Source organism: Pezoporus occidentalis, unplaced genomic scaffold (assembly GCF_034315485.1).
Source record: "Pezoporus occidentalis ecotype Australia unplaced genomic scaffold, CSIRO_AGI_Poc_V1 ctg794, whole genome shotgun sequence".
Classification (NCBI taxonomy): domain Eukaryota; kingdom Metazoa; phylum Chordata; class Aves; order Psittaciformes; family Psittacidae; genus Pezoporus; species Pezoporus occidentalis.
In genome coordinates, this window is record NW_026916152.1 from 20997 (window position 1) to 32213 (window position 11217).

At 50.3% G+C, this 11217-nt stretch overlaps 1 protein-coding gene across 1 annotated transcript; it reads left to right on the forward strand.

The window, feature by feature from the left end:
• Window positions 1-3598: 3598 nt before the first annotated feature.
• LOC134155570 (proline-rich protein 2-like) lies at window positions 3599-9657 on the forward strand (the record flags this gene model as incomplete). Its single annotated transcript, XM_062602881.1, has 3 exons — window positions 3599-3727; window positions 4738-4916; window positions 9572-9657. Coding segments are annotated over exons 1-3 (355 nt in total), but the record flags the coding sequence as incomplete, so codon positions are not given.
• Between the last annotated feature and the right edge of the window lie 1560 nt (window positions 9658-11217).

Genomic DNA, 11217 nt, shown 5'->3' on the forward strand with positions numbered 1-11217 from the left:
TGGGGCGCAATGGGGTCTATGGGGTTCCATGGCTATGGGGCGCAATGGGGTCTATGGAGTTCCATGGCTATGGGGTGCAATGGGGTCTATGGGGTTCCATGGCTATGGGGCGCAATGGGGTCTATGGGGTTCCATGTCTATGGGGCGCAATGGGGTCTATGGGGTTCCATGGCTATGGGGTGCAATGGGGTCTATGCGGTTCCATGGCAATGAGGTCTATGGGGTTCCCTGGCTATGGGGCGCAGTGGAGTCTGTGGGGTTCCTTGGCTATGGGGTGCAATGGGGTCTATGGGGTTCCATTGCAATGGGGTCTATGGGGTTCCGTGGCTATGGGGCGCAATGGGGTCTATGGGGTTCCATGGCTATGGGGCGCAATGGGGTCTATGCGGTTCCATGGCTATGGGGTGCAATGAGGTCTATGGGGTTCCATGGCTATGGGGCGCAATGGGGTCTATGGGGTTCCATGGCTATGGGGTGCAATGAGGTCTATGGGGTTCCATGGCTATGGGGTGCAATGGGGTCTATGGGGTTCCATGGCTATGGGGTGCAATGAGGTCTATGGGGTTCCATGGCTATGGGGTGCAATGGGGTCTATGGGGTTCCGTGGCTATGGGGCGCAATGGGGTCTATGCGGTTCCATGGCTATGGGGTGCTATGAGGTCTATGGGGTTCCATGGCTATGGGGTGCAATGAGGTCTATGGAGAGCAATGGCCTCTATGGGGTTCTATGGCTATGGGGCTCAATGGTTCTGTGGGTTCCATGGCTATGGGGCGCAATGGGGTCTATGGGGTTCCGTGGCTATGGGGCGCAATGCGGTCTATGGGGCGCAATGGGGTCTATGGAGTGCAGTGGGGTCTATGGAGCGCAATGGGGTCTATGGGGTGCAATGAGGTCTATGGAGAGCAATGGCGTCTATGGGGTTCTATGGCTATGGGGTGCAGTGGGGTCTATGGGGTTCCATGGCTATGGGGTTCCGTGGCTATGGGGTTCCGTGGCTATGGGGCGCAATGGGGTCTATGGGGTTCCGTGGCTATGGGGTGCAGTGGGGTCTCTGGGGTTCCATGGCTATGGGGTCTATGGGGTTCCATGGCTATGGGGTGCAATGGGGTCTGTGGGGTTTTGTGGCTATGGGGTGCAATGGGGTCTATGGGATTCCATGGCTATGGGGTTCCATGGCTATGGTGTCTATGTGATCTATGGGGTTCCATGGCTATGGGGCTCAGTGGGGTCAAAGGGGTTCCATGGCTATGGGGCGCAATGGGGTCTATGGGGTTCCATGGCTATGGGGCGCAATGGGGTCTATGGGGTTCCCTGGCTATGGGGTGCAATGGGGTGTATGCAGAGCAATGGGGTCTATGGGGTCTATGGGGTTCTATGGCTATGGGTCGCAATGGGGTCTATGGGGTTCCTTGGCTATGGGGCGCAATGGGGTCTATGGGGTTCCATGGCTATGGGGCGCAATGGGGTCTATGGAGAGCAATGGCGTCTATGGGGTTCTATGGCTATGGGGCACAATGGGGTCTATGGGGTTCCATGGCTATGGGTTGCAATGGCTATGGGGCGCAATGGGGTCTATGGAGAGCAATGGGGTCTATGGGGTTCCATGGCTATGGGGTGCAATGGGGTCTATGGGGCGCAATGGGGTCTATGGGGTTCCATGGCTATGGGGTTCCATGGCTATGGGGCGCAATGGGGTCTATGGGGTTCCATGGCTATGGGGCGCAATGGGGTCTATGGAGAGCAATGGCGTCTATGGGGTTCTATGGCTATGGGGCACAATGGGGTCTATGGGGTTCCATGGCTATGGGTTGCAATGGGGTCTATGGAGAGCAATGGGGTCTATGGGGTTCCATGGCTATGGGGTTCCATGGCTATGGGGCGCAATGGGGTCTATGGAGAGCAATGGGGTCTATGGGGTTCCATGGCTATGGGGTGCAATGGGGTCTATGGGGCGCAATGGGGTCTATGGGGTTCCATGGCTATGGGGTTCCATGGCTATGGGGCGCAATGGGGTCTATGGAGAGCAATGGCGTCTATGGGGTTCTATGGCTATGGGGCGCAATGGGGTCTATGGGGTTCCATGGCTATGGGGTGCAATGAGGTCTATGGGGTTCCATGGATATGGGGCGCAATGGGGTCTATGGGATTCCATGGCTGTGGGGTGCAATGGGGTCTATGGGGTTCTGTGGCTATGGGGCACAATGGGGTCTATGGGGTTCCCTGGCTATGGGGTGCAATTGGGTCTATGGGGTCTATGGGGTTCCATGGCTATGGGGTGCAATGGGGTCTATGGGGTTCCGTGGCTATGGGGTTCCGTGGCTATGGTGTCTATGTGATCTATGGGGTTCCATGGCTATGTGGCACAATAGGGTCTGTGGGTTCCATGGCTATGGGGCGCAATGGGGTCTATGGGGTTCCATGGCTATGGGGTGCAATGGGGTCAAAGGGGTTCCATGGCTATGGTGTTCTGTGGCTATGGGGTTCTGTGGCTATTGTGTCTATGTGATCTATGGGGTTCCATGGCTATGGGGTTCCATGGCTATGGTGTCTATGTGATCTATGGGGTTCCATGGCTATGGGGCGCAATGGGGTCTATGGGGTTCCATGGCTATGGGGCGCAATGGGGTCTATGGGGTTCCATGGCTATGGGGCGCAATGGGGTCTATGGGGTTCCATGGCTATGGGGCACAATGGGGTCTATGGGGTTCCATGGCTATGGGGTTCCATGGCTATGGGGTTCCATGGCTATGGGGCTCAATGGGGTCAAAAGGGTTCCATGGCTATGGGGCGCAATGGGGTCTATGGGGTTCCATGGCTATGGGGTGCAATGGGGTCTATGTGGTTATGGGGGTTCCTGTGGCTATTGTTGTGATCTATGGGGTTCCATGGGGTGCAATGTCTATGCAATGGGTCTATGGGGTCTATGGGGTTCCATGGCTATGGGGCACAATCGGGTCTATGGGGTTCCATGGCTATGGGGTCTATGGGGTTCTGTGGCTATGGGGCACAATGGGGTCTATGGGGTTCCATGGCTATGGGGCGCAATGGGGTCTATGGGGTTCCATGGCTATGGGGCGCAATGGGGTCTATGGGGTTCCATGGCTATGGGGCGCAATGGGGTCTATGGGGTTCCTATGGGGCTATGGGGGCGCAATGGTTCCATGGCTATGGGGCGCAATGGGGTCTATGGGATTCCATGGCTATGGGGCGCAATGGGGTCTATGGGGTTCCGTGGCTATGGGGTGCAATGGCGTCTATGGGGTTCCATGGCAATGAGGTCTATGGGTTCCATGGCTATGGGGCGCAATAGGGTCTATGGTGTTCCATGGCTATGGGGTGCAATGGCGTCTATGGGGTTCCATTGCTATGGGGTCTATGGGGTTCCATGGCTATGGGGCGCAATGGGGTCTGTGGGTTCCATGGCAATGAGGTCTATGGTGTTCCATGGCTATGGGGCGCAATGGGGTCTATGGGGTTCCATGGCTATGGGGTCTATGTGATCTATGGTGTTCCATGGCTATGGGGCGCAATGGGGTCTATGGGGTTCCATTGCTATGGGGCGCAGCGGAACCCCCCAAATCCAGCCTTTCCTCCCCCCCCTTTCCCCTCTGCCCCACATCTCTAGGGCAGCAGCGCATGAAGCTCTATGAGCTCATCGTCACCGGGGCCTTCACCCCCCAGACCGTGCCCACGGGGGGCAAGGCGACGGGGGACACGGCGGAGGCGGTAAATGTGGGGCGGGACCCCCAAGTAGCCCCCCATAGGAGCCCCATTATGGTGTCCTGCCCCATAGAATCCCCATTAAGGGGTCCTGCCCCATAGAAGACCCATTATGGGGTTCCCCCCCAATGAAGCCCCATTATGGGGTTCCCCCCCATAGAAACCCCATTACGGGGTCCTGCCCCATAGAAACCCCATTATGGGGTTCCCCCCCATAGAACCCCCATTACAGGGCCCTGCGCCATAGAACCCCCTACTCCATATAGGCCCCACTTTGGGGTCCTGCCCCATAGAACCCCCATTACGGGACCCAGCCCCATAGAACCCCCATCATTAATCCCTACCCCATAGAACCCCCACTTTGGGACCCAGCCTCACAGACCCCCCATTACGTGTCCCCTGCCCCATAGAACCCCCTGCCCCATATAGGCCCCACTTTGGGGTCCTGCCCCATAGAACCCCCGTTATGCAGCCCCTGCCCCATAGAACCCCCACTTTGGGACCCAGCCCCATAGAACCCCCATTACGCGTCCCCTGCCCCACAGAACCCCCATTATGCATCCCCTGCCCCACAGAACCCCCTACCCCATAGAGGCCCCACTTTGGGGTCCTGCCCCATAGAACCCCCATTACGTGTCCCCTGCCCCACAGACCCCCCATTATGCATCCCCTGCCCCACAGAACCCCCTACCCCATAGAGGCCCCACTTTGGGGTCCTGCCCCATAGAACCCCCTACCCCATAGAGGCCCCACTTTGGGGTCCTGCCCCATAGAACCCCCTACCCCATAGAGGCCCCACTTTGGGGTCCTGCCCCATAGAACCCCCTACCCCATAGAGGCCCCACTTTGGGGTCCTGCCCCATAGAACCCCCATTATGCAGCCCCTGCCCCATAGAACCCCCATTACGCGTCCCCAGCCCCATAGACCCCCCTCTTTGCTCTCCCCCCCATAGCACCCCCATAATGTGTGGGGCTCGCCCCCTAACCCCCCCCGCCCCACCTCTGCCCCACTGCAGCCCCCCGAGCCCCACCGCCGCCCCTCCACTGAGAGCCCCTTTGCGGCGCCCCCCGGTAACGGCACCGCCGAGACCCCCGCGCCGCCAGGGGGCGCTGTCACCGACAGGGGCGGCTTCGGGCCCTTCCCGCCGCCCTTCGGCGCCCCCTACCCCAGCGAGGGCGCCCCCTATGGTGGCAGGTGAGTGGAGGACCGGGCGTTAGGGGTTCATTAATTAATGAGGGGTTATTAGTGATTGGTTAATTAATGAGCGCTTATTAATGATTGATTGATTAATTAATGAGGGGTTATTAGTGGTTGATTAATTAATGAGGGGGTATTAGTGGTTAATTAATTAATGAGGGGTTATTAGTGGTTAATTAATGAGGGGTTATTAGTGGTTGATTAATTGATGAGCGGTTATTAGTGGTTGATTACTGAGGGGTTGTTAGTGATTGATTAATTAATGAGCGGTTATTAGTGATTAATTAATGAGCGGTTGTTGCTGGTTAATTAATGAGGGGTTATTAGTGATTAATGAGCGGTTATTAATGATTGATTAATGAGCGGTTGTTAGTGGTTAATTAATGAGCGGTTATTAGTGGTTAATGAGCGGTTATTAGTGATTGATTAATGAGCGGTTGTTAGTGGTTAATTAATGAGCGGTTATTAGTGATTGATTAATGAGAGGTTGTTAGTGGTTAATTAATGAGCGGTTATTAGTGGTTAATTACTTAATGAGCAGTTGTTAGTGGTTAATTAATGAGCGGTTATTAGTGGTTAATTAATGAGCGGTTGTTAGTGATTAATTAATGAGCGGTTATTAGTGTTTAATTAATGAGCGGTTATTAGTGATTGATTAATGAGCGGTTATTAGTGGTTAATTAATGAGTGGTTATTAGTGGTTAATTAATTAATGAGCAGTTATTAGTGGTTAATTAATGAGCTGTTATTAGTGATTAATTAATGAGCGGTTGTTAGTGAATGATTAATTGGCAGTTATTAGGGATTAGTTAATGAGCGGTTATTAGTGATTAATTAATGAGCGGTTGTTAGTGATTAATTAATGAGCGGTTATTAGTGATTAATTAATGAGCGGTTGTTAGTGGTTAATTAATGAGCGGTTATTAGTGGTTAATTAATGAGCGGTTATTAGTGATTAATTAATGAGCAGTTATTCGTGATTAATTAATGAGGGGTTATTAGGGATTAGTTAATGAGCGGTTATTAGTGATTAATTAATGAGCAGTTGTTAGTGATTAATGAGCGGTTATTAGTGGTTAATTAATGAGCGGTTATTGATTGATTAATGAGCGGTTATTAGTGATTGATTAATGAGCGGTTCTTAGTGATTAATTAATGAGCGGTTGTTAGTGATTAATTAACGTGCGGTTATGAGTGATTGATTAATGAGCGGTTATTAGTGGTTATTTAATGAGCGGTTATTAGTGATTAATTAATGAGCGGTTGTTAGTGAATGATTAATTGGCAGTTATTAGGGATTAGTTAATGAGCGGTTATTAGTGATTAATTAATGAGCGGTTGTTAGTGATTAATTAACGAGCAGTTATTAGTGATTAATTAATGAGCGGTTGTTAGTGATTAATTAATGAGCGGTTGTTAGTGATTGATTAATGAGCGGTTATTAGTGGTTAATTAATGAGAGGTTATTAGTGATTAATCAACGAGCAGTTATTAGTGATTAACGAGCAGTTATTAGTGATTAATTAATGTGCGGTTATTAGTGGTTATTTAATGAGCGGTTATTAGTGATTAATTAATGAGCGGTTGTTAGTGAATGATTAATTGGCAGTTATTTGGGATTAGTTAATGAGCGGTTATTTGTGATTAATTAATGAGCGGTTATTAGTGATTAATGAGCGGTTGTTAGTGGTTAATTAATGAGCGGTTATTAGTGGTTAATTAATGAGCGGTTATTAGTGATTAATTAATGAGCAGTTATTCGTGATTAATGGGGGTCTGATTCATGTTACTGAGTGATTAATTAGTAATGAACGATTAATAATTGATTAATGCTGGATCTGTGATAGCTATTGGTTAATAGTGGATTAATAATGTTAATAAGTGTTAATTGCTTGATAATTAGTTATTATGATGAATAATTGGTTAATGCTTCGTCAATGATAGTGGTTATTAGTGGATTAATAATTGATTAATGTTAATAAGAGCTAATTGCTTAATAATTATTCATAGAACAATAATCGATTAATAATCAGTGATAGTGGTTAATAGTGGGTTAATAATTGATTAATGTTAATAAGTGCTACTTGCTTAATAATTATTTTTGAACAATTAATAATTGATTAATCCTCACTCAGTGCTAGTTAGTGGTTAATAGTGGATTAATAACTGATTAATGTTAATAAGTGCTAATTGCTTGATAATTAATTATCAATGAACGATGAATAAGTGATTAATGCTCAATCTGTGATAGTTGCTGGTTAATAGTGGATTAATAATTGATTAATTTTAATAAGTGCTAATTGCTTCATAATTAATTATTAGTGAACAATATCAGTGACAATTCCTGATTAATTATGGGTTAATAATTTATTAATAGCTGACTAAGGTTAATGAGTGATAATTTGCCAATTAATTAATAACATTGATTATTAACGACCGTTCCTGGTGATTAGCAGTCATTAATTAGCAGTTAACTCTAATAGGTTGTAAAGGGTAATTAGCGGTCCTTAATTAGCCATGAACTCTCATTAGTGGGTTATTAACGTCCATTCATGGTGATTAGCTGTCATTAATTAGCCATTAATTCTCATTAACGGCTCATTAACGGCAGTAATAGCGATCAGCGGTCATTAATTAGCCATTGATGCTCATGAATGGGTTATTAATGGGTGATTAGCGGACGTTCATTAGCCATTAACGCTCATGAATGTGTTATTGACGCTAATTAGCGGTCATTAATTAGCCATTAACCTCACAAATGGGTTGCTATCTGTAACTAGCGCTCATTAATTAGCAATTAGCCCTCATTTATGGGTTATTAATGTCTATTAACGGGTGATTTGCGGTCATCAATTAGCCATTAACCCTCATTAATGGGTTATTAGCGTCCATGATTTTCTGATTAGCAGTTGTTAATTAGCCATTAACCCAATTTCACGGGTTATTAACCTTCATTAGAGGTCATTAATTAGCCATTAACCCCAATTAACAGGTCATTAACGTTAATTAGCGGTCATTGAGTAGCCATTAACGGGTCATTAACGTTAATTATCGGTCATTAATCACCCATTAGCCCCCATTAACGGGTCATCAACGTTAATTATCGGTCATTTATCACCCATTAGCCCCCATTAACGGGTCATTAACGTTAATTATCGGTTATTAATATCCCATTAACCCCCATTAACGGGTCATTAACGTTAATTAGCGATCATTAATCACCCATTAGCCCCCATTAACGGGTCATTAACGTTAATTAGTTATCATTTGTTAGCCATTAACCCCAATTAACAGGTCATTAACGTTAATTAGCGGTCATTGAGTAGCCATTAACGGGTCATTAACGTTCATTATCGGTCATTAATTAGCTATTATCCCTCATTCACCTTCATTATCGTTCATTAATTACCCATTAACCCCCATTAACGGGTCATTAACGTTAATTATCGTTCATTAATTACCCATTAACCCCCATTAACGGGACATTGGCGTTCGTTATGGGTCATTAATTACCCATTAACCCCCATTAACGGGTCATTAGCGTTAATTACGGGTCATTAATCACCCATTATCCCCCATTAACGGGTCATTAACGTTAATTATCGGTCATTAATCACCCATTAACCCCCATTAACGGGTCATTAGCGGTCATTAGCGGTCATTAATTAGCCATTAACCCGCATTAACATTAATTATCGGTCATTAATCACCCATTAACCGGTCATAACTGTTAATTACGGGTCATTAATCACCCATTAACCCCCATTAACGGGTCATTAACGTTAATTATCGGTCATTAATCACCCATTAACGGGTCATTAACGTCAATTAGCGGTCATTAATCAGTCATTAACGGGTCATTGACGTCAATTATCGGTCATTAATCACCCATTAACGGGTCATTAACGTTAATTATCGGTTATTAATCACCCATTAACGGGTCATTAACGTTCATTACGGGTCATTAATCACCTATTAACCCCCATTAACGGGTCATTAACGGCCATTAGCCGTCGTTAATTAGCCTTTAACCCTCATCAACTTTAATCAGCGGTCATTAATCACCCATTAACGGGCTATTAACGTTAATTAGGGGTCATTAATCACCCATTAACCCTCATTAACGGGTCATTAACGTTAATTTTCGGTCATTAATCACCCATTAACGGGTCATTAACGTTCATTACTGGTCATTAATCACCCATTAACGGGTCATTAACGTTAGTTATCGGTCATTAATCACCCATTAACGGGTCATTAACGTTAATTGCGGGTCATTAATCACCCATTAACCCCCATTAACGGGTCATTAACGTTAATAGTCGGTCATTAATCACCCATTAACGGGTCATTAACTTTCATTACGGGTCATTAATCACCCATTAACCCCCATTAACGGGTCGTTAACGTCAATTATAGGTCATTAATCACCCATTAACGGGCTATTAACGTTAATTAGGGGTCATTAATCACCCATTAACCCCCATTAACGGGTCTTTAACGTTAATTATCGGTCATTAGTCACCCATTAACGGGTCATTAACGTTCATTATCGGTCATTAATCACCCATTAACGGGCCATTAACGTTAATTAGGGGTCATTAACGGGTCATTCCGTTCCATTGACGCCCCTTTCCCCCCCCCTCCCCCAGGCTCCCGTTCGCCTCCCGCCGCCTGGAAGCCGGGGGGGGCTTCCCCCGCCGCGCCCCTCCCCCCCCCCCCCCCTCCCCCCAATCCGGCGCCTTCCTCCCTTACGCTTATTCCCACGCCCCCCCTCCCCCCCTCTCCCCCTCCCCCTCCCCCCGCCGCCGCCGCCCCGCCCCCCGCGACGACGACTCCGCCCCTCCCCCTCCTCCTTCCTCCTCCTCCTCCTCCTCCTCCCCCGCCCCTCCCCCCACCACCCCCCCCCCCCCGGGCGCTTCCCACCCCCCCACCTCCCCCCCACCCCCACCTCCCCCCCGCCCCCCCTCCCCCCTCCTCCTCCTCCTCCTCCCCCCCCCACCCACCTCGACCCCTTCCCCCTTTCCACCGAGCCCCCTCCCCGCAGCCCCTCCCCCACTCCGTCGCCCCTCCCCCACCCACGGGGGGTGGGGGTTGGGGGGGGGTCCCCCACCCCCGAGGGCACCCCCGAGAGCGTCCCCTTCGCCCAACACAGCAGCCTCGACTCCCGCATCGAGGCCCTCTTAAAGGAGCAGCGCTCCACTTTCTCCTTCCTCCCCCCCCCCGAGGAAGAGGAGGAGGAGGAGGAAGAACGGGGGGGGCACAAAGAGGGGACCCCCCCGCACCCATCCCCCCAAGTCCCTCTCGCCTCCGTCCAAGCTGCGCCCCAAAAAGAGGAAGGGGATGAAGGCCCCCCCCCCTCCTCCATCATCATCATCACCACCGCCACCACCACCACCCCCCCCCCACCACCACCACCGCAGGCTAAAGGGGATGGGGACCCCCCCGTTGCACCCCCCCAAGTGCAAGGAGGGGGGGATGGAGGAGGGGGGGGCGAGGAGGGAGCCCCCCCACATCGCAGTGGGGGGGGGAGGATGAGGGAGGGGACCCCCCCGTCGCCCAAGGCCAATGGGCAGGAGAGGGTGAGTGAATGGGGGGGGCAGGGGGGGGGTATGGGGTGGTTATGGGGGTCAATGGGGGGGCTATGGGGTGGTTATGGGGGTTAATGGGGCGGGGTTATGGGGGTCAATGGGGGGGTTATGGGGGTCAATGGGGGGGTTATGGGGTGGTTATGGGGGTCAATGGGGGGCTTATGGGGTGGTTATGGGGGTCAATGGGGGGGCTATGGGGTGGGGGGGTTATGGGGGTCAATGGGGGGGCTATGGGGTGGTTATGGGGGTTAATGGGGCGGGGTTATGGGGGTCAATGGGGGGGTTATGGGGGTCAATGGGGGGTTATGGGGTGGTTATGGGGGTCAATGGGGGGGTTATGGGGTGGTTATGGGGGTCAATGGGGGGGGTTATGGGGTGGTTATGGGGGGGTTATGGGGGTCAATGGGGGGTTATGGGGTGGTTATGGGGGTCAATGGGGGGGGCTATGGGGTGGTTATGGGGGTCAATGGGGGGGTTATGGGGGTTAATGGGGGGGTTATGGGGGTCAATGGGGGGGTATGGGGTGGTTATGGGGGTCAAGGGGGGGGTTATGGGGTGGTTATGGGGGTCAATGGGGGGGTTATGGGGGTCAATGGGGGGGTTATGGGGTGGTTATGGGGGTCAATGGGGGGGTATGGGGTGGTTATGGGGGTCAATGGGGGGGTTATGGGGTGGTTATGGGGGTCAATGGGGTGGTTATGGGGGTC